General features: G+C 47.9%; 2 protein-coding genes across 2 annotated transcripts; one reads left to right on the top strand and one right to left on the bottom strand.

Moving 5' to 3' along the window:
• Positions 1 to 139: 139 nt before the first annotated feature.
• On the bottom strand, positions 140 to 14826 carry VFPPC_01817 (nonribosomal siderophore peptide synthase; the record flags this gene model as incomplete). The annotated part of the gene is made up of 2 exons (XM_018281582.1): positions 140 to 13783; positions 13873 to 14826. The coding sequence occupies 2 exons, from the start codon at positions 14824 to 14826 to the stop codon at positions 140 to 142; spliced, it is 14598 nt and encodes a 4865-aa protein (XP_018150362.1).
• Positions 14827 to 19340: 4514 nt separating this feature from the next.
• On the top strand, positions 19341 to 21338 carry VFPPC_13164 (L-ornithine 5-monooxygenase; the record flags this gene model as incomplete). Its single annotated transcript, XM_018290941.1, has 3 exons — positions 19341 to 20542; positions 20632 to 21211; positions 21264 to 21338. The coding sequence occupies 3 exons, from the start codon at positions 19341 to 19343 to the stop codon at positions 21336 to 21338; spliced, it is 1857 nt and encodes a 618-aa protein (XP_018150360.1).
• Positions 21339 to 24437: the final 3099 nt, after the last annotated feature.

Here is a 24437-nt window from a genome sequence, read left to right as displayed (position 1 = left end):
GGGCAACCGCCTTTGGTCTCTTTAACGAATGATATGACAACATGCAAGTAATATAAATCCATAGATGTAAATACACATGCTCCGTTTTAAATGAAATGCCTTCACGCAGAGTTTCCCTTATGCAAGTCATCGCTACTCTTTATTCTATGCTCCCCAAATGCTCCACTATGCCATCCACGATTCGAGGCGCATCATCTTGTGACAACCTATCCGTGGATGCAAATATACCAATGTCCAAACTACCATTGTGAACTGACGCCTCAATATCCAGTGATGCCTGGGAAATACCGTTCAGTAATGAGACAAAATAAAAGGTTATAGAAGTGGGAGAACTTACTGGGTAGGCTTCTCTGACAACATTATTGTGCAGCCAAGGCTGATTCAAGATTTCTGAGTCACTTGCTGACAATTCATCGCCGGCCATGTTTCTTAATAGACCAACCCCTTCTGGTTCGTCATTGTCATCCAAAAGTGACAGAAAATTGACAAATGTTGTAATCCGGATGCCTGTCCACTTGTAAATCTCCCAAAGCCCAACACGTGCCCTACCGCTGGATTGAAGAAGACGTAGGTCCTTTTGAATCGCTACAGCAACTCCGGTCAAAGTTTCTACGGGATCGAAGTTAACACGTAGGGGGACCAGATTCAAGGTTGGATATGTTGCGTCGAGATCGTCGTGCTCCGTGTTTCGATTGGCTAGATAGGCACCCAATATGACTGACCGCGTACTCTTTTGGGCACTCTCATTGACTAATAGGGTTCTGGCGCAGGCGGCCAAGAAAAGAGACTGTAGCGTTATGCCGTGCATAGATGCGAGTTTCCGTAAAGCTTCTGCGTAGGATGAGGCTTCCTTTCTCAAGTACGACACCCGCTGGGTGGAATATGGTATTTTGACTTCTGACTTTGTGGGCTTCCGGTAATGGCTTAGCGACCCGGTCAAGTATTCGACCCAAAATTGTTGCCTGGACTCAATGTTTTCGGGCAGCAGTGGATGTATTGAATAGTTTTGCCAACTTGTGATATCAAGACCAGATGAACCAGCGCCACTTGCCTTATTGAACAATTCTTCGTGGTAGAGTTGCATGAGTTTTGGTAGACTAAAGCCATCGTACAAAGAGTGGTGAATATTCAGTTGAATTGACCAGGTTCCTGGGCATTCGGATTCTGAAACGGAAAGATTCCATAAGAGAAGACCTGTGCTGTTCTTGCGAGTTGCATCCGGGCTTAGGATTACTTGAACCCATGGTAACTCTGTGTCACCAGTGGAGATGAGCAAGGACCGTAAGATTGGCACCTTTCCAACAACGCGTTCCCATGCCTCAACAAGTTGGATACCGGTATGGCCCCCAGTAATTTTGTAGCAGAACTTGGGATAAAACACTGATCCACCGGAATTTTGCCATGCACTCAGCATATGAACTTGTAGGGATGTTGCCGGTATAACAGTTTGGATGTCTTCCTCAGATAGTTTGCAGCTCTTGATGAGATCGTTTCGAGATATGGCTGGCGGCATAGTCCACTGGCTGACTTCATCGGGAACAATCCGTTGAGATACAGGGTCCTCCTCAGCAAGATGCACGATTTCTTCGATACAATTGGCTTCAATGAGGTACCGAGGCTTGATGTCAATATCTACTTTGCGCAGCAGCAGCGAAACCTTGATAGCGCTGATGGAATCCAGACCTAAGTGAAAGAGCGTAGCAGTGGGCATAATGGATTCCACAGGCATGGAGGATACATCTGATAGAACTTGGCGAATGAGTATGCCGATCTTGCTCCATGAATAGGCCGTGTTTTGGTCTTCATAGAGAGCCGCGTCACTTGTGCGGTTCTCAACGGCCCGTTCTGTCATTGCCCCCCTGGGTAAACCGCAAATGGACACATTGTTGCCACCAAAAGACAGGATTTCTGCGTCGGGATAAGTTAAGATATATCCCAAGACTTGATCCAACTTATCCAATATCCCCTTAGAATCGTTCTCTGTGAAGCATTCCGCTTTGCAGGCTAATCGCCAGTGAAGTAGATCTTGAACTGCCTCTACTTCAACACAGACCGGATACTCGACCGCGGATGTGCCGTCAACAGAACTCCACATTGCCTTGGTGGTGTTTGTGGATGGAGCCTTTTGCAAAATAAAGAGCGAGTTGAACAGTTCTCTCCCTCCCAATTCGGCGGCAGCCTGAGCCTTTCGAAGTGGTACTCTTTGATGTTCTCGGACATCCGCCAAGTTGGCTTCGATATACTTGAGAAAACCGGAGGCGGTGTCGTGTAGGATGGAACGAAATGCGACAGTGTTCATGCAGGGAAACATTAGGTCGTCGGAACCTTCGAAGTCCCGACCGGATAGAACAACCCCGAAAACTATGTCCAAAGAATGTGTTAAATGGGCAGCAACTGCCGCCCAACAAGCCAAACATATTGCTTGAAGGCTTATTGATTTCTTCTTGCAAAAGCGGGTTATTTCGGCCAGAGATTTGGAGCATGGCATCTCAACCCTGGAAATTTCACTTGAACTTGTTGCCGGCGCAGACTCTTTCGCCTCAAAGACTGTTGGGCTAGCTTTGGCCAGGTATGTTTCCCAGAAGCCACCATAGTCAGAGGTTCCACGCAAGAATTGCTGGGAAACGAGAACTTCGTCGTATTTCCGTGGCGTTAGATCCGATTCATAGGCTGTTTGTAGGTCATCATATATCAGAGCCAATGACCACCCATCGTATAGTGCGTGCGCCATGGAAAGAATCATGTAGTTTTGACCAGCAATCGGAACGAGAATCACTTGAAAGAGGCCGCTTCTCCCCTGATCACGGCGCGCAGTCTCTGTGGCTGTTGAAATGAGATCATGTACACTAGAGAATTCGGAGAGTTCATCCATGATAATAGGCACCTCGGCTTGTCTGTGGACGACTTGACAGTAGGACATGTCGAGCTCACAGTCGTCAATTTCAACGAAGGCTGTCCTAAGGATCGGCGAAGCTCGGATAAGTTTGGACCAGGCCTCTTTTAATCGATCCAGACTCACATCTGGGTCCAATTTTAGAATATCGTGATTAAAATACCATTCGAAATCCGATTGAATCATTCGTGCGACCATGGCCTCTTGCAGTGCTGTCGGAGGTAGGACATGTTCTACATTGTCCATGTCGACTCCCCGAGTTTTGACTAACAAATGCAGTCGACTTTGTAGGTCAACACATGACGAGTCCCCCAGGAGTTTTGGAGAGTCTTCAGTGCCCGAAGTCGTAGCGACAGAACCAATACCCGAGATCGTCTGATGGCGCATTATTTGGGAAGCAGAGACTTTTATGTTCCGCCTTGAAAGCCTAGCTGAGATCTTGATGGCGTCTATACTGTCAACACCCAAGTCTAGCATTGCTGTATCAGGAAATGTCTCTTCTGGGGGCACGTTGACAAATGCACAGAGCTCATCCCTTATTACCCGGCTGATTGGTGTCCAAGGAAGCGTCCCGCGAGCAGAGAAATTCACTGAGCTGGCTGCCTCGGATCCGACCAAAGAGCCAAGACTCAATTCACTGCCTGTCGATGTGTCAATGATTGTGTCAGCTTTAACGGTTGACATAACCTGTTCGAAATGACCCAACATCTGCTGTAAGATCCCATAATCTGCAACATCTGAACGAGCAACAATGTGGAGCCTGAGTTGCTCATCCCTTGTCCGAGTAGCCTCAAACGCCAGTGCGTAGCCAACACTGTTCGGGTCCTGGGTCGTTATCGTCCAGGGTAAATTGTCTAATGCAGATTCCGAGTTCTCGAGTTGGAAGGTGAAGAGATTGTCGAACAAAGACCGGCCACCTGAGCACCATTTCTGAATGTCGCGTAGTGGCACATGTTGGAAAGGAAGTATATCCGTGTTGAACTCGTGACAACGACGCACAAGCATGCCCCAACTTAAACCATTGAATGAGTAGTTGAAAAATGGAACGGTGTTAAATAGCGGACCAATGGTGTTCTCAACATGCGGCAAGTCTAACGATCTGCCAGCTACAATAATGCCGGTTGTGAGTGACGATGATATGTACTTTTGCAGAACTATTGTCCAGATAGATAACACAACTGTTTGAAGTGTCACATTCTGCTGGCGTCGTAAATTTTCCAGAGGTTCCACCGGAAGACAACTAGACGATGACAAGATTCCCGTATTATTGGTGTTGGAAGGGCGAGCTTTGGGAAGTCCACATTGGCGCCAGTTTTGTAGATGCGCAGTCCAAAAGGGTCGACAGAACTCAAAACTGCGCAAAGGACCGTGTGACATTGCTTCAAGAAAGCTAGGTCCAGATGGAGGTATCCCATCTTGATAGATGCATGACGCATAATGATTCATAAGTTCGAAGCTGTTGCCATCGTATAGTCCATGAAAGATGTGGAGTCTGATTTTGCGGCTGTTCGGTCCATCTATCTGAATAAGTTGCAGTGGCGACAGGGCATGTGAGGTACTATTAGCTCTAACCCAGCTCAATCTCCTATTCTCCAAGATATCACCAACGCTGTTCTCATCATTGCCAACTAAGGAATGCCACACGTTATCCACTCGGTGCAAAGCGACTTGAAGGTACCCATCAGTTGATTTTACGAAGACAGATCGCAGTATCGAATTGTTTTCAATGGTCCTTTGCCAGCACCGACGAACATCCTCAATTGGCACGCCATCTTTGATGGACAAATCAAACCAGTTGAAATATGATGTAGAATCTTCCTCTGCAACAGCAGCCGATAACATGCCTGCCTGTAGTGGTGAGCAAGGCGCAATATATTCGATATCGTCGGGTTTCATCCGCAGCTCGCGGCAGACAAAAGCACGATGTTTGTGTTGGAATGCTCGTAGTGACTGCTTGATTTCTTGTTTATCATCATGTGTCTTGGTGGATTCAACAGGGCGGGAAATCGATTCCGCTAGATCTGACACAATAGGGTTTCGCAGCAGCATAGCTGGTGAGGCAGTAGGGAAACCCCTGTCTTTCAACATTGCAGAGAGCTGCAGCGCGGATATCGAGTCAACCCCGCAATCGAATATACTCGTTGATGGAGTGATTTGGGATGTAGGCATGCCGCTGAAATCTGTTAGAGCTCTCGAGATGGCTCTGATAACAGTCGTATCAACATGGCTTCCCAAGGACGCTGACTCCCGCCCAGTTAGCTGCATGAGTTCGTCTGGATGCAGATTTTGGAACAGTGTCTTCAGCTCTTTGGCCTCAACTTTGTTGTTTGGCGAAAGGGGAATATACGACAACCGAATGAAGTACGTTGGAACCATATATCCAGGTAGGTTGTCCACACATGTCTTTCGGGATTTGGGACCGAGCGCATCTCCATCTGCTACGGCGTAGAGTTCGAGTGGTCTTTCTCCGTCCCCAACTAGAAATGCAACCAAGACATCCTTATTTCTGTGGCGTAAAACGAGAGTGGCAGCATCTTGAACTCCTCGAGTTTTGCTTCGAATGATATGGTTGATCTCCCCAATCTCTAGACGCTGGCCCCGCAGCTTGACTTGATCGTCAGCTCTCCCGAGGAAGTCGAAACATCCATCATAGAGCATTCTCACTAGATCTCCGGTCCGATAAATTCTCTCCCCAAATTGTGCCGCGTTTGGGAATCTCTCGTTTGTCAACTCTGGCCGATGCAGATACCCTTTACCAACCAACTTGCCCGAAACACACAGCTCCCCAACGCCACCTCTTAATACTGGAATGTCGGTGCCACTATGAAATACATAAGACCCAACATTTGGGAATTGCCTTCCTATATTGCTTGGCCGACCATTAATCGGAACTCGTGGGTACATGGTAACCCCTATAGTCGCTTCAGTTGGCCCGTAAGCATTGTAAATCACTGCTTTCGGGCCCCAGGCGTCCAAAATTTCCTGGTTCAGTTGCTCTCCGCCCGTGATAAAAACACCTTTACATAAATTTGGAAGCTGATCCGGGTGAGTTAAGCGTGCCAGACTAGGCGTCAAATCGATGTGTGTGATCCCCATTTTGTTGATGGAACCTACAAGGTCATCGAGTATTAAGTCTTTCGGCGCGGCGACGACTGTGATACCAACTGACCAGGTCCAATATTGTTCCAATACTGAAACGTCGAAGTGGAGTGCTGCAAACTGTAACCACCTAGAGTCTCTCTGCCAGTGGCCCTGAAACAGGTGTTGAAATGCCATCATGGCTTGAACAGTATTTTCATGCGTAATTTCACACCCCTTTGGTGTTCCAGTCGTCCCCGAGGTATACAGGCAATAGCAAGTGTTATTTGGCGTAAATTCATCTGTGTGCAAAATGCGGCCAGTTGGATACGACCAGAGATCCTCTTCTTGAATGGCAATGACTGGCGTCCCATCAACAAACGATACGTCGGAATGCTTGCTTGTCAATAGGCATGCCGCCTTTGAGTCAGCGAGTATAAACTCCTTTCTTGATACAGGAGCGTTAGGGTCGAGAGCCAAAAAAGCGCACCCAGCCTTGAGGATACCCAATATTGAGAAATACGCTTCTGGGCATTTGGGGAAGTGAATGGCCACGATGCTTCCAATCCCAGTAACTTTGGACAACAGATGTGCCACTTGGTTTCCGAGGCCATCAAGTTGCTTATAAGTCCACATTCTTTTGGAGCCCAGGGTTTTAGAGAAATCGAAAACAAACTCCAGAGCTGGGGAGTCAGGCTGAAGATCCGCATTTCTCTCGACAAACTGGTGTACGAACTCCACTGGAGTTTCGATCGTGGGGATTTGCGCAGGAGTAATGGAAAACAAGTTTGGTTGTGACTGGTAGAGGTCGTTCTCAGTCGCATTTGGCTGCCTCAGTAAGTGATATAACACAGCATCGAACTGCGACAGCAAAAGTTTTGCTTGTTGGTGTGGTACAATGTTAGATCTCGTCGTTAACCGAAGGCAAAGTCGATCATTCTCACCCGATTCGACCTCGAGTGAAACCGTGTATCCCACTGACGGGTGATCTGCTACCAGCTTCCACTGCTGATTGCATAGGTGTGAGCTGCTTTTCTTCTGGTAGACTAAAATGGTATCAAAAACAGGAGTCCCTGGATACCCCATCCATTTCTGGATCTGCGCCAAAGGTGCAAACTGGTACTTATGTACGCTAGTATTGTACTCCATCATACATTTAATCAATTGCATGTTAGACTCTTTTGCCTCTGCAATGATGGGAACTGTTGTGATGCATGGGAATGGGGCATTTTCTGTGAGATCTGTTGTCCTTCCGGCTAAGGCAATCCCAAAGACAACAGAACGTTCGCCCAAGTATGAGGCTAATATGCGAGCCCAGCTCGCCTGTAACACAGACTGTACTGATACTCCAATTGCTTGAACTGCGTCTTGCAGCTCTCCGAAGGCTATTGATGACGTCTGTTCCCTGACAATAATTTCTCCTGATTGCTCTCGCAGGGGGGTCATCGTCGGGAAGGAATTGACTACCGCCCTGGATGCCTGGCTTTCCCAGAACTCTTTCGATTCCAAGGCTTTTTCTTGTTCTCTGGACAAGATCTCTGCCAGAACCGGCTCAATCCGGGGGAAAGTACACGGTTTCCCTTGAACCAGATCCGACAGTCCGCCCAGAAGACCATCCAAGGACTGTGCATCATACAGGGCGTGGTGTATCAGAACATGCATTGAGGTACGCTCACCGTCATCAACCAAGGCGACCCTCCAAGGCGGTTCATGTAGATTTTCAAGAATGAAAGAATTCCATTCTGTTTTCCAATCTTCCAAATCAAATGATGCGGAGGAGCTTGCCTTGAACGTGGTGATCGGATGTGCTAGCCGAGTTGTTTTGTGTCTGACCATTGCAAACGTGCTCTCTGCGCTGGAGACATGTACGAAACCAGTGCGTAGCATTGGATGCTGTTCTTGAAGTTGCTTCCATGTGCAGATAAGAAGGTCGGTGTCTACAGGAGCCTGTATCATAAGAGACAGTGAATTGAGGTATTGTCCCTCCTCGGAATCCTTGAATGCGACCAACATGCCATTCTGCAAGGCAGTGCACGGAAGAATTGTCTCAATCTCGGAAGAGAAAGGCACGCTCTTCTCAACTTGCGACTTCACTTGTTTCTGAAATATGGTGAAGTCTGTATGAACGTTCTTTCGGTGCAGCTTTTCTGAGTTTTGGTTTATCCTTGAGGCTAATTTCATGCAGCTGGAACATTCTATGACATCAGACGACAAGACGCTATGGCCTTGAGCTCGCAGTGATGATGCGACCTGAACCGCGTTGATGCTGTCCAACCCAAGCTGGAAAATAGTGGTTTCTCTGCGGATGGCAGTTTCAGATAGTCCTGAGATATTGGCAAAAGCCTTTCTCACGACCATTTCAAGGTTGGACCACCGGCCAGTAGCTGCGGCATGCTGATCAAGATCTTCGCGCTTGTCTTTTTTCAAGATCAGACCTGTTAAACTCTGTGAAAAGGCTGTCGGGATAGTCGAGCGGTTTGATATGGGTCTGAAAGGGAACGTCAAAATAGATCTCGTCATGAACTTAAACATATCCGAGATGGTTGTCGCGAGATCGGCGGTTATCATATCCATATCGTAATGCAAATTCACCACGACGGAATTCAAATTGGGACAGGGAACGACTTCGCACACAACAGGAACATCCATATTTCCACAATCCTCTTCAAGCGTCCATATATTCTTGTCCATTTCTTTCAGAGGTTGTTGAAGAAGAAGTAGAGTGTCAAAAAGAGGTCGACGTCTAACCCCTATAACTTTTCGTACAAGTTTCAGCGGAGAAAATTGATACGGAAGTAGCATCGAATTCAACCTTTGGAAGGCTTTGACCAGGTCGACATTCTGCACGCTCTGCGATGTGTCCATACGAAGGGGAATGGTGTTGAAGCAGGGCGCGACCAATTTATCAACCCCTTCCACACCAAGAGTTCGGCCGCTAACAACATTTCCAAAAACAACATCTGGCTCATCATATACACAAGCCAGAACTGCAGCCCAGGAAGCTTGAAAAAGGGAAAGTAGTGATACCCCTATTGACCGGGTTCTTTGCTGTATTTCTTTGAAGCTCATATCAATTGATACAGTGTTGGTGCTTTGATTGAAACTTGATCGTGCTGACCTTGCAAAAGTGGCAGACTCTCGAAATCCACGAAAGTGACCCTGCCAGAAAGTTTCCACATCGGCAGGCAGTGATAATGCCTGTTGCAAAAATGGCTTGTATGGCACAGCGTCTTGGAGTGTGCGACCTCGAGCCAGCGCTTCCACCTCTCTCCAGATGTTTTCCATGGCTATGCCATCATACAAAGCATGATGACATATGAAAGACAAGAAGTTTAATCCCTTGTAACGAATAATACCTAGTGAACATGGAGGGGTCATTGAATCCAATGGGTCTGGGAGGGAATCGAGGTGCTCTCGGCTTGCACCTTCAAGTGAGGGAACAGTAACTTCAAATGTTTTCCAAGGAAGTTCCCACTCACGCAAGACGACTTGAGCAATGGGATGTGACGCTCTCATTGTCGTTACAAAACAGGTTCTCAAAATGTCATGTCTTTTCGACATTTGCCGCCAATAGGATTGCATGTCTGCTGGAGACACTTGTAAGCGGAGAAGTATTCTGTTGTAGTAACTCTCTTGTCCCTGTAGCAGCATTGCTTCTTGTAGTGGCATGCAAGGCAAAATAGCTTCTACGTTATCCAACTGTCCTTGAACGATGCCAGAGACTTCTGTTTCAAAGGCTTCTATGGACAGCTGTGTCTTGGTGTGGATCTGTGCAGGTCTTCTGTCGCTTATCGTTGATAAGTAGTGACCTAGTTGAGCAACAGTTGGGTTCTGTAAAATTGCAGATATTGGGACTTCGAATTCTACCTGCCTGCTTAAGGACTTGGCCAGGCTGATAGCAGATATTGAGTCGATGCCGAGGGCGAGGAACGGAGTCCATCGCCCAATCTCGGATTGAGGAACCTTCATTGACTCAACGATGGCTTCTGCAATGCGACAGTCAATACCAGTCCAGTCACCCACATCGTTCGGTTGTCTGAGAGTTATAGATGCGGTCTCAAGGTATGACGTTGACAATGCGTCGAACCATTGCAACAATTGTCTCCTATCCACCTTCCCGCTCGATGTCATGGGGATATGTGATGCCGGGATAAGGTAAGAAGGTATCATGTATGAAGATAATTTAGATCTCAGCGTCGCAAACAACATGTGATTACGCTTCGGTGATATTTCTATTGGCCCCAAAGATCGAGCACCTTCCAATGGCTTGTAGAATGTTACCAACTGGTCTGACCGGCCAATCTTGCTCTGAGCCAAAACAGTTACTGCGCCAGCCACTAACTCTGTATCGGTTAGGACTCTATTGATTTCTTCAGCCTCTATTCGCTGCCCTCGAAGCTTCAATTGATCGTCCAGTCGACCGATAATGATTAATGAGCCGTCAGGAAGCATTCTTCCCATGTCCCCTGATCTGTAGATTCTGCCGAATAAATGATGCCCAATAAACTTCTCGGCTGTCAAGCTTTTGTTGTTTATGTACCCGTTCGCTACTTGGCTGCCACCAAAGCAGAACTCTCCTACCCAGCCCCGTGGCAATACATCTTGGCTGCCTGGTGCCATGACGTACACGGACGTGTTGGGGAAAACCCAGCCCAAATGTTCGACATTATCGCTCGTGGACATCTGCTTGACGCTGCATATGTTTGTCGTTTCAGAGGGACCATATCCTTGAAACAACAAACTGCCCCATCTATCGAGAACCAACGATGTCATAGGTTCTCCCGCAGTAACAAGAAATTCCACTTGAGGTACATTTTCGGGGTCTACAAGAGCTGCAACTGTGGGAGTAAGGCTGAGATGTGTAATTTGTAGGTCTCTGATCCAACGTTCGAGATCCCCAAAGATAACGTCGTTCTCGGCAGCGCATAGACTCATTCCAGCATACCACGCGTAAAAGATTTCGAAAACAGAGACGTCAAAGGCGTGTGAGCATGCTTGCAGAAGTCGAGGGCATTGGGATGACTTCGGGTAGATAGATTCCAAGTAGGCAATGTTGCTAGCCAGACTTCTTTGCGAAATTGCGACACCTTTAGGCACGCCGGTGGTTCCTGAAGTGAAAATGACATATGCGAGGCGCTGAGGGTCTGGGCGGACAATTGGGGTATGTGATGGCAGACTGTCAAGTGGCGCGGAGGCAATATTCAGAAACGTAATAGTTCCAGAAAGGGTTGAGGTGCGAACCGCCTCATCGTCCACAATACAATATCTTGTTCTCGATTGGCGAAGCATTTCGTGCATACGCTCCGGAGGCGTGGCTGGAAGGATGGGCAGGTAAGCACAGCCGGCCTTAATTGTAGCTAGAATCGACACGTATAAACTAGCTGACTTTTTCATGATAATGGCAATAATTTCGCCTTCTTGGACCCCAGAGTTGCGTATGTGATGAGCAATTTTGTTTGCACGATCACTCAAATCCGAATATGTCAGTGTCGTGGTTTGTAATATTTGGTCCAAATCATATGAGACAAATCGCAAAGCTTCTGCGTCAGGGTTTCGGGCGAATGATGCATTGAGAAGAGCATTCATATCAGCAGGTTCATCTTCAATCGCAGTTTGTTCGCTATAAATGGACAGGTCCACGTTCTCGATTCTCCTTAGTGCTGCCAGTGGTCGTGTGGGGTCTGATATTATTTGCCTGCATAGCTCTTGTACCTGTTGTGCCAACATAGTCACAAAATCAGGACTGAGAAATGCTGTGTGATATGTCATCTGGACGGCATATCCGTTCTTCTGAGGTTCCACCTCTACCAGTAGCTTTGTCTCGAGCTTATCTTTGTGCCTGACTGCTTTGAAGATGCCTTGTTGCATCTGCGGCTCGTATAAAGATTGCTGGTACACGAATAAGACATCATATAAGGATTCTGTCTGCGTAAGGTTTGCGAGTTTGCGGATATCTGATAAAGGCAAATTGCTGTGCTCCATAGCAGCGCGGTTGTTGGAATGAATACCCTTTAGGACATCGATTATCGCATTCATGTTGCTGGTATCTACTCTTAGAGGCATAGATGCGATACAAGGGCCAATAATGTGCTCGATATCGTCCACTGGTATGGTCCGCCCAGAGACAACTGAGCCAAGTAAGATATCTGGACTGCCCACGACCCCTTGCCATGCTATGGCTAGTGCCGCCTGAAAAACGGCTTGGTTGCTTACTTCATGGGAAATGGATATTTCTTGCACACTCTCTGGAGATATGTTAAAGAAAGTCTCGAACGACAGAATCTGATTCTGCGGTGTTCGACCCATGAGTTTAGGGGCAGAGGCTTTGTTCCATCCGAGAAGATTACTACTCCAGAAGGCTCGGGACGCATCTTCAGATGCTTTTCCAATGTGTTGTTGAAAATCAAGCACATATCTGAACTGTGGACGAGCTGGAATTGTATTTCCTTCGACCACACTCGAGACGTCTGAAAGAATCATGTCCATCGACCACCCATCGTAAATTGCGTGGTGGGCGTGAATGAGCACGGTTGGTGACAAATTTTCGCCACGCGCCATTATCTGGACGCGAAACGGCTGCAAAAAGTCCACCGGCTCTCGAAAGTTGAACCCATGCTGACATTCCGATTGCAAGGTAATCTGGTTGTTGAAACGGGAGGAGAACACAACGGCAACATATTGTCCGTCCCAAAGCACAAAGCCTGTTCTCAGTATTTCGTTGGACTCTATTACTCGTTCAAATGCATCGTATAAATTTTGTGGTGACACGACCGAAGACGTCTCGAAAAGCATTTCATTGCAATACATGTCTGGGGTCCGTTGTGTCTCGGCCAACATGGCAGACTGTAACCATGTGCATTCCGTGGCTCTTTCAATTAAATGACTGAGATCCACTAGCAGCGAATGCTGTTTGATCGTGGATTCAAAATTGATCCGTTGCGTACTCTTATCATAGAGTGTTTGTAATCGCTCGATGGGGTGCCGTAAGTTAATGCATACATCTCCTACTGTTCGATACTTCAGCAAGCTTGTCGCGGAAATCTTGAAACCCAATTGTCGAAAAATGGAAGCCAGTCTAATTGCTGAAAGCGAATCCAATCCCGCGGAGGACAAGACAGTGCCAAGTTTGACCGGTCGGCCGACTATCTCTGAAATGATATTCACCACCTCTCTGTCTTGCTGATTCGAAATATCCAAATCGCCATTGGCAGAGGTGTCAGTCGACTTCCGTTGAACAAACTCGTCCCTAAGCTTCTTTGCGTCAACTTTTCCACTAGGAAGTCGAGGAAATTCTTTCATAATGATGATCTCATTGGGCACCATAAACTGAGGTAGCCATGACATGCAGTTAGATTGGACATCATCCACACATACACCTTGGTCGGCAGCACAAAAAAGAATTAGTTGTGAGTCCACCACTGAGGCGCTGGAATCATGACAGCCAGGCGTTCTCAACGCTGCATGCTCAATCTCCCCAAGTTCAATTCGTTGGCCCCGAAGTTTTACTTGTCCATCTGACAGTCGGCCAAGGCACTCCAATGTGCCGTCGACTTTCATCACAGCTCTATCTCCAGTACGGTACACTCTTCCATACGGTGAGTCAATGAAGGCTGATGAAGTTTGCTCTGCTCTGTTGATATAGCCTCGAGCAAGCTGGAAGCCTCCAACAGCAAGCTCTCCTGGCGTGCCTCGGGGGAGAAGTTGAAAGGTTTGACTCTCACTTGGGGATTTTGCAGGCTCAATTATGAAGCAAGACACTGTGTCAAGTGGAATCCCGATGCTACCTGGGGATGAGTTGGCCGGGAGGCATGACTGTAGTGTGCTATTCCATTGCCAAGTGTTAGATAACTATTCGCGCAGGAAATGGTTCGGACAACAATATCTTACCAGTGTATTGTGGCTTCAGTCGGTCCGTACATGGCCCACAACATGCTTTCGCGAGAATTGTCACCGCCAAACTCTTGTACAACCGGCGTTTTGAGCATTTCGCCAATAGTCAATAGCAACTTCAGTTCTGGTACCGCTGCTCTCTTCTTCAACAAGCTCCCCGCAACAGTTGGCGTCAATTCGCAGGCATCAACTTTCATTCGCCGGATAATCCCAGCCAGGTCGTTGAGAAGCTCTTCCCTGTTTACGGATACTAGAGTGCTGCCGCGGAAGAGAGGGAAGAAAATCTCGAAAACAGATACATCAAAAGTTGGAGCGGCAAATTGGAGAAATCGAGAAAACTCGGGAATATGCTTCTCATGGGCTAGAAGAGCTTGAGTCGCTGCACTGTGAGTCAAGCCAACGCCTTTCGGCGTGCCAGTAGACCCTGATGTATACATAACATATGCTAAGCGCTCAGGGTCTGGCTCCGACTTGTAGAACAACTTTCCCTCTTGCCGCGGCGGGAAGTTTTCCGCATCGACTTGTATAACTTTGGCATTGCAATCTGATGGTATCTTGTAAGATAATTCCTGAGTTGAAAGCACGACCTGGGCTGAGACATCCTTCAGGATAAACTTGATGCGCTCAGGGGGCGCATCAATATTCAAGGGGCAAAAGGCACCACCAGCTTTCAGAATTGCCAGAAGAGAAATGTAAAGTTGAGGAGATTGGGGTATTAGAACTGGGATGACTATATCCTCTTCAGCCTGGTCTGAGGTTGACAGTAGAGATCCGATGACATCGCAAAGAACATCGGAGCCATCATGGAGTTCCCTGTATGAGAACGAGGCTTCTTTATCATCGGATAAGTGCTCTATTGCAGCCTCATCACTTGGAGCGGTGACCAGCTGATGTAGCAATTGTGGTCCATCAAGACGTTGAGGATTCGGGTTGCAGATTGACAAATCATCTTGGTCCATGTTCATGGTACTGCTTTATCTGAAACAGTGAAGTGTGAAGTGCCGCGGACAGGTCTTACCGTTGTAGTTTGGTGATAGGCATATATGTCTGAGATTTTGGCTGGGAGATTTCTCCTACCAACCCACTGCAAATAGATTGCCGCTTGTAATGCAAAGCATATGTTTCAGGTAAAGGGATCGAACGAGGGAGCAGCAACAGCAACAACAGCAACAACACACACCACAATCACCCTGTTGTTCCCCTTTTCAGCCCCCACGAGGCTTCCTAGTCACGCTCTGTGTTCAAAGTGGCTGCGGTTGCAGGCGAGGTGACGAGCCGGTGGAGTCGTGGTTGGGGAATGTATCGTGAGAGTGTGCTCAGTTTGGCAGCATAATCTAGCCACCTCGACAAAACAACCAATGAGCAAGTTGATTATTCGCCAAGCTGGAAAATATCCTCATTGCAGATGGCCAGAAAGGTTGCACTGGTCGTCGCGTGCATCTGCAGCGGATAAAAATCAGCCTGTAAGAAGAGAGGAATTAATCAGCGATGCTCCCACTGGTCTGCAAGGGAGAACCATGAGCCTGCACGCCAAGATCCACCTGATGTCGTTAAAGGTAGGTAGAAGCGGGAAAGGGGACTTGATATTGCAGTCCAGAAACGGAGTGATAGGCAGGATCAGGCTCAGGTTGGTGGTGAGATGGTAGGTGGTAGGTGGTTGCGGGAAGACGACTTTGGTCCAGGAATGGTTGGTGATGCCGGAATGACGAGCAGAGTCTGGTTGGTGGCTCCTTCCCGAGTTGGTGGCGGTTCCCGCGCTAAACCCGCCGTTCTGGCCAATGTGAAGGTCAACGGTGCAAGATGCAGTCGAAATTTTGTAAAATTGTAAATTTCGTCAACTCGAGGAGCTTCACTGCTAACTTTCAGTCCGAACACCCGAGTATGTGGGATAAGACGGCCGGTGTCCGAGAAGGGAACGCCGCAGGCAGGAGACGGGTTGGTGCAATGGGTCCCGCTGAAGCAGATCAACCACCCTGGGTGTTTGATCAAGACGAAGACTTGGCCATAGACCGATCAGTTCAATTTGGTGCGCAACATGACCTAGAAAGAATTTCAAAGTCGCCGCTGTCACGTCAAACCAACGGCGATTGTCGCTAAAATGAAGCTCTGTTTCCCCCGACTCCCACATTGCTCTGCAGTATCCCGTATTCAACCCATGCGCCTATTCACGCCAGATCCACACCAAATCACACTTAAGCTTGCGATCTGGCAACCCAACCATGAGAGACAAGATGGATGGTCCATTGTCCCGTTGCTGACCCGACGTTATTTGTGCATAGGTCTGGTTGCACAACGTTTACCACGGCCAAAATTAGAAGAATATACATTAAACAAGGCCGGATGGTGCTACTTCTCATCCCGGAAGTCTCGAAAACCATACCCGTTCATTCATTCCTTTCCGTCTTTGGAAAGTTCTTCCACTATGTTGACCAGATCGCAGTCCCATTTCTCCGGCAAGATCTTGGGCAGTTTCTTGTTTTACTTGTACCATTAATCTTTTACAACTGAACTGTAATCTGTGTCGAACATTTGCCGCTGAGTGAAAGACCGTCATTTTCGATAGCCCGGGCGCTAACTGCCTCGTGCCGAAGCAACCCGATGAACCAGACATTTTGGGATATGCTTTGAGAAGCCCTGAGGAAAGAATACCGCAGTGACTCGAAGCTTATTCCCCACGCTGAAAGCCCAGAACCACCCCCGATGCATAGGCAGCCAGGGATTACTTGTCCTGGTTTACAACCTGGGAAGAGACCGAAGGGAACTCGGAAGAATTCGCAGTCAACGAAATAAATCCGAGGGGATCTGCCCGTCCCGATCCCGGCTATGACTACTGCGTTTGGCCTCCAAAAACGAGCGGCCCCATACCAAAATAGCTCACAACCCACAGGAGCAGAAGGCGCGAATATATTATGTACTCACAAGTATTCATTGCCGGTACCAAGCTCGAAGCTCCACATCTGTGAAATACTCGGAAGTGGAGGCATTGCAGAAAGCATTGATGTTGTTTGTTTATCCTCAACTGGGATATTCGGAATTCATGGCAGCGCACAGTGAAAGGTGCATGAGGATAATCCACCCGCCTCACGCCGAGTTACATTTATAACCATGCGGCGCGGACATCATACAATTAAGCTTCAATAACTTGAGGTACTGCAGTATTCTTTGAAACGCGTGTCTGCAGCTGACAGTCGATGCTGAAACAGCTTGGAGGAGTAAAATTGAACCACGCACCACTTTTGTGGTCCAAGGAGCCTCGAGTGCTCTATCGAAGCGGCTTCCAGGACCTGGACGTGGGGTCGAGAATAAGAAAAAATTTTCTTGTGCCCTGCATCTACGCTTGCTTGATGTGGTGGCCAAGAAATTGTGCAATTGAGCAGATCAGCGCGTCACTGCGTTGTTGAACAGCCGGCCAGGATCTTATCAGATCCGTTTTTTTTATCTGATCATCAGATAATTCCCTCAACTCCACTTCTTAAAGAGGTCGAAACAGGCATTCGAGCCAATGATTCGTCTCTGCGAGCGGAAGGACGTGAGGGAGGGGCACGCTACCCTGTTCACCGCACCAAATTGTTGTTCAAGCGTCTTCGGCCTTCAATCATGATGTGGCCCTGGCAAGTACCCTGGCACTGAATTCGCTAATTTGCACTCCGTTCTTGTGGCTTGAGTCTCTGTGGGCATGGATAGACTCACATTGCCGATGTTGTCTCGTTGAAGGTCTCAGGGCTCGCAGCGTGGTTCGATTTTGTTCAAGTATGGCACAACCTGATATCTGTCTTGTCTCTTCATGCAGCTCACCGACAAGAATCGTCCCTGGCGTATGCGGTCATTGGTGACGCCACAAGGATGCGGCAGTCGTTCAGCTCCCTTGGCTTATTATCCTCAAGTATCGTCAATCTTATCAGATCAAAACCCCTGTCACTAGTTTTGAGGGTCTGGCGGCTCTGGCCACTCTACAGATCATTAGAGTCCTGAGACTAGGAGTGGAACTTGAACCCATTTCCGCTCCAATGTGGCTTGAAGATGTCACTTAAGACCGAAAAAATAACTATTAGGTTGCCGAATCATGGAAACAGTGACGCGGGCCTGTTGGAACTTTTTCATCCTTGACTTTACTTTCCCAGTCCTGGGGGCTAGAACCTAACAATCTTGGCACATACCGGCACAATTGACGCCCCCAACGTGGTAAAAGTTGCCCGTGACGCATCGGTGGACAAGTTAAACACCCAAGGACACTACCAAAAAGAGATAGGATTAGCATTGATTTCGCAAATCTAAACAGGTGTGTATGTCCGCTTCAGCATGAATGAATGGGTGGCGACAGGAGTGGTCCACTGACACAACCTTGGAAATTGTTGACTGTGTAGAGTTACCCACCACCACCACCTCTGAAGAGTAAGTCAGCTAAACATCTGGTTGCAAAAAAATCTGCATCCTTGCATCTACAGTATCCTTTCGGCTGGAATCCCACAACTTCGGCCTCGGTCAGTGCAGTAGTGGCCCAAACTTGCATGTGTAGGTGCGTAGCTATCCAGATGTAATGATGGATGCTATGAGCTTGCTCCAAGCAGCACGGCAGCTGGGAGGGATCCGCAATGCAACCACCACAGCGCCTTCTCTTGCCCACATAGGGATCTAGCTTCCTGAGCTACTTCTGTGGACATTGGCGGGTTCGACATGGTAGTGGGCAAGATGTGGGCTCATGTTTCTCGCGTTCTCCGCCATCATGCTTCTTTGTTTCGATTTTTGCCGGACCTCGGATTGAAGAGCCATTCCTGGTGTGATTTAGTTTTGTCGTTTGTCCATCCCATGCTTCTGGCTGCAGCCATGTGGTGTCATGCGGTATGGAGTGCGGACCCAGCCGGGATGTACCTCGCAACAAGGAAAAGGCACAGAGAAGAACCCTAGGCGGAGTAGTACCGCCATGTACTAAATTCCTTTGGATTGTTGAAGAAGAAATAGAAGAGGCCGTCGCTTAATCGATCACTTTTTCCCATAATGCCGAGTCGAAGCGTGCATTAGTACCTGCCTTCATATTAGGGTCCCTGTCCCTCGAAATGGGCTGTGATTTTTTTTTCCTACAACCGATATTCCTCAACACCAAGCCTCATGTTTTCTTAGAACAAGCTTGGTTTCTTCTTAGCTGAGTTCTCCATTCCAGTCATCTCGAACTCATCTTGATATAAGACGGCATCTCAGACACCAAACGGGGCTTACATTTTCTCCCCAGTTCTCATTTGGCTCCCTCCCTTTACTCAAGACGAGACCAGAGTCACCCAAGGTTATACATACCGAGTGAGGATACGAAGTAATTAAAATCAGAACTTCGGCAAGCTGTAGACTGAGCTCTTGTCAACATCAGATCAGATTCAGTCACACGCAGAGAGCGACCACGCAACGACAACGGCATTCTAAAGCCTTACCAAGCTTGGCTAACGCGAGGGCGAAACAAGCAAAATTCGGATAATTTGCACTTTTGAATATGTCGCCACACAGTGAGGAAGTGGTGCTCACCAGCAATGGTGCAGCCGAGATTGCGTTGAACGGAAATGGCATCACGCTCTCCAGCAATGGGGGCAACCGAGTGAGTGATGACATGGAAATGGAAGCTCCAGTTGCTCCTTCCTCAGTTGCAGCTTCTGAGGGCAATTTGGCCATGGATGCCCCGCATCTCCTCTCCTCCACCAAGCCGATTCTGAACTCAAAGAGCTCCAGCTCCACAAACGGACACAACTACAACGGTACAAGAACGACTGCATCATCGAACAGTGCCACCACCAATGGCAACGGTGTGGCTGCACACCATGCGAATGGACATGCGGTTCATGGAACGCATGGCGAATCCAACACCAACGGCCATGGCATCAATGGTCACAAGTCGCTCAATGGAGCGGCCCAGAGCTCGCCGTACCTGGTGCCTGCTCCTCTTGATGCCGAGTTTGACCTCATTTGTGTTGGTTTCGGACCTGCGAGCTTGTCTGTCGCCGTAGCCATGCATGATGCTCTTGCTGCGGGCAAAAGCTTGTTGCCCGGTGGTTCCCATCCCAAGGTCTTGTTTATTGAGAAGCAAAACCAGTTCGCATGGCATTCAGGCATGCTGCTCCCTGGTGCTAAAATGCAGATCTCCTTTGTCAAGGATTTGGCTACCCTAAGAGATCCACGCTCCGAGTTCACCTTTTTGAATTATCTGCATCGACAGGACCGTCTTGTCGACTTTACCAATTTGAGCACTTTCCTTCCAGCTCGAGTCGAGTATGAAGATTATCTTCGCTGGTGCTCGTCATTCTTCACTCGCCTGGTTCAGTTTGGCCAGCAGGTGGTTTCAGTGTCTCCCAATGATGCCTCCAAGGGCTCAGTCCGTTCTTTTACCGTTCAGTCCCAAGAAGTGGCCACCGGACAGACTCATACATATCGAGGACGCCACGTTCTGATGGCTACGGGTGGACAACCGTCGATGCCTAAAAGCTTCCCTCTCAAGCACCCTCAGATTATCCACTCGTCTCAATATGCCAACGTCATCCACAAGTTGATTCCCAAGACGACGACACCTTGCCGCGTCGTTGTGGTTGGTGCTGGCCAGAGTGCTGCAGAAATTTTCAACAATGTTTCGAGCAGATACCCAAACTCCAAAACGTATCTCGTCATGAGACAAGAATTCCTACGTCCCAGTGATGACTCTCCTTTGTAAGTGCTCATGGCGAGGCTCTTCAGTCAATGAAGCAGACGAGCCAACTTACCCATGTCATGGCATCAAGTTACTAACCTGTTCTCAGTGTCAACTCAGTCTTCAACCCAGAATACATTGACTGCCTCTTCCCGAAGTCAGCAAAGTATCGTAACAATCTTCTGACCGAAGCCCGCGCCACCAACTACGGCGTCGTCCGTTTGGAGCTTATCGAGGCCCTTTACGAACGAATGTACGACCAGCGTCGTGAACTCGGACCTAACGAGAAGACGTGGTCGAACAGGATCATGGGGGGCAAGCAGATCACCAGCATTGAGCCTCGTGGTGAAACCCTAGAGCTCAAGATCCAAGATGTTCAGGATAGTGCTTTGGACGGCTTTCTTGATGTTGCTCATGAAGAGATCATCGAAGCTGATCTAGTTATTGCCGCAACGGGCTACCAGCGCAACGCGCATGTAAACATGCTCAAGGATGCTTGGAACTTGTTACCCAAGGCCACTCCTGGAGGCCTAGAGTTTAGCAAGGGCATTTCAGGATGGAACGTGGATACGGAACAAGGCGAGCGCAAGATTGCAGTTGGCCGTGACTACAAGGTCAAATTTGCACCAGGGGCGGTCGCTGACGAAGCAGGCGTATGGTTGCAGGGTTGTTGTGAGGGTACTCATGGCGTAAGTCAAAACATTTCACCATGACTTTGAGAGACGTGCTAACTATTCCTAGTTGAGTGATACTCTCTTGTCTGTACTGGCCACAAGATCGGGTGAGATTGTGGACAACATTTTTGGAACACATTAGGTATCGACCAACAGCAGCGGCTGATATCAGCTTTTGGTGTGTTGGCAGCCGATTGGCTTCTAATATAAAAGTAAAAGGAACCGATCGAACGAACTTCACCTTGTGAAGACGGAAGCGACATTATGAATTGGACATCTTATGTTAGAGACGGCGTCATTTATCTATCCCAACGTACATACATTTTTGTTTCTTTACACATACATAGAAAGAGCGAAGATCTATTCACAACGAAAAGGCAGCGAAATTGGGATGTTTGCATTCTCCAATATAAACGAATAGGAAATGATGAAAAAAAAAGACTCATCTACGAGACGAAGAATAGGACCGTCGTAGTCTTGGGATTTCGAAGTAATATACTGCGACAGGATGACGGTCTGGATAATTGGTTAAATATTACATGTTATAGAAATACTTATGTTTAACAATGATCGAATTATGTTTAAGGTTTTTTGTTTTATTTTATTATTTTGTTTTCTATTTTGACCAGAGCGGCCGGCGTGTACTAGATCGTACTTGTCTGTTACCCTACATGAGGATTGAAAATAGTGCAAAACATGCGTTTTCAGCAGCAACTTACCGATGGAGCGGAGTTAACTATCCTTGTGCCTACTTTCTCTCTAAGTAACAGTGAATTTGCCAGCCAAATACCTAGGTAGTGAGCCATTCAAGTTTCTTAAGGTGAAGCAGTACAAGCATTTGCAATATGCCAGGCCAACAGCGTACCTAATATGGCAGGTCTTTTTATTCATCACTGGACTAACTGGATGTCAGTTTTATCACCAACTTTCATGCGTGCCTCTACTGGACAGAATCGATGTTAGATTCCCACAGTGAAGTCTATTCGCCAGGAGAAGGAGACGAATGAAGTCGTCACAATTTTCCACCGAAATACTTTGTTGCTTCTAGTTCACGTCAGCCGAGATAGTGAGCGTTGGTGCTGTATAAGCTGAAGACATAGTGATGTAGCAGTATATTCCTGGAGTGTCTGACATGCTGGCTGGTATGAGATACTTCTCTGTCTCTTTACATATCATATCGGGCGAGTGAACTAGTCTCATGAGTCGTAATGAGTCAACTTCTCGGCAATTATGTTACCCCAAGTGATAAAGTGGTGCGACTTACACTCGCAGCCTCATGATCATCGACGCAGCATGATGCTCTCATCTCGATTACATGGTTGTTTTAATGTCACCCCTTCAGTAAATTTGTAGTTACGTTAATATTATGCTAATTGCTATTATAGCAAGACAAACCCTCTATCGAAGTTGAGCCGGTGGATAGGTTTTTGAAGTCTGTGTAAGTCGACATTTGCTGTAGGGTAGGGGGTACCATTTGTATATTTTCCGGCCATGGATCCACCAATGTTGTTGATGGCGTTCAGACAAGCTTTTCCCCAAACTAGGTCCAGATTGCCAAGTGTTGATCCCTACGATCCTGAGGACAAGCTCGTGTGCGACGAGTATGGCGGATGGAAATATCTCCGATCAAAGTAAGGCAACACAAAGCCGTCCGCCGATTACCGCCGACAAAGGATTGCAATGGCCGACCTCTTATTGCACAGCCTCCTGGCGATCAAGGCAGCTTATGTGACTGGAGTTGTGAAACCCTGGGGCAATGCAGAAGATGTGAAGTAGCCCGCGGAGATAGATCGAAATCTGGGGAAAGGTTTGCCAACTTCCGGGTCGGTTATCAGTCCTTCTGAGCCCGTTCTAATGGGAGAAAGTCCGCAGGCACATTGGAAATTGTCCAGCTTTCTATGAACCAAGTCGATTCTTTGATCGCCCCAGACCAAGAGCAACAGGATACGGACATTTCCCAACGTCAAGGCCATTGATCTGAGTTAGCGAGTTGATAATGCCACCGTTCGTTCACAGTCACTAGTGGTGCAGCTGCCACGGGTGTGACTCATCATCACGTTGGAGAAGTGACGATTGAAAAGGTAAAACTCACGAATCAAATGACTTCCCGCCTCTGTATCAACCAGGTTGCAGTCACGCATATCGCCAACAACAGTCAAGTGCCCTGACCTTGCAGGTTTCGGCCCGTGGGCCATTGGGTGAATTGCGTGTGGGACACGACGTGCGTGCGTGGACGATTGCGCTGGTGAGGCGTGGCACAAGCGTTGACAAAGGGCCCGCTAGGCTGCATTGGGACGACATTGAGCATGTCGGAGGAGGAGAAGCCACATGAGGCGGCGGCGATGTGAAGCTGGATCTCATGTCTCAATGCAGGGAGTCAAAGTGTCTGACAAACCAATTTGTTTGATAGCGGCCATTGTCGAGCATCAGTGGGTTCTGGCTGCATCGGACGAGCATCCGAGGAGCTTGACTCCGACCAGACACTTTGTAGTTTGCAGTTCTTGCTACAATGCATGTCTCATGCTCGTACAGAGTTCACTTGGAAGGAACGACGAACAACGGTAAATGCTTCCTGTCTCGTGAGAGTGGACGTGATGTTGGGCTAATTTTGGACGTCGCTTTATGCGACGGCTTGCTGTGATTCAGGCGATATGCCGAGAGATCATGAACCTGATAAATTCCGAGATAAACGACAAAGAAATGGCCGACAACGGCAAGCCATTCTACATTCAATCGCTGTATGTTGTCGCATGAGCCACTTGACGGAGGTTCAGTCCGATACTTGATCCAATTGATGCCTGGCCTTGCCTCAGCTGGTCGTTAAGCGAGGCAGGGTTGCCAACCTTTCTGTGACCAAATTACCTTGGTTGAAGAGCAATTTGCAACCAAGCTTTGGTATCAATGCACACAGCATCTGCCGCATGCAAGATATCAGAACGCTCATCTCGAGGTGCTGTATTGTTTCTGGCCGGAACAAAAAACCAAAAAACCAAAAAAATAAAATAAAATAAAATAAATTCTTGATCTTACTGCTCGCCTGACCTTCAGCCCCGTCTCGGCCGTCCGGGCTCCATCCTTTGCACTTTTGCTTCTTCTTTCGGCGTCTCGGTCTCCTCTCCTCCCCGTTATTATGGGGGCACCAGACCGTTGAAGATTCAGACAGGAGACAGGCATCCAGGCGCGCCGTCAGCTTCTTCTTGGGCCATGACAAGCTCGGCTTCGGTGCTCGGCTTGGAATTTG

Source organism: Pochonia chlamydosporia, chromosome 1 (genome assembly GCF_001653235.2).
Source record: "Pochonia chlamydosporia 170 chromosome 1, whole genome shotgun sequence".
In the NCBI taxonomy this organism is placed as follows: Eukaryota; Fungi; Ascomycota; class Sordariomycetes; order Hypocreales; family Clavicipitaceae; genus Pochonia; species Pochonia chlamydosporia.
Note: the sequence above shows the minus strand (reverse complement) of the source record. Positions and strands in the feature narration are given on the sequence as shown.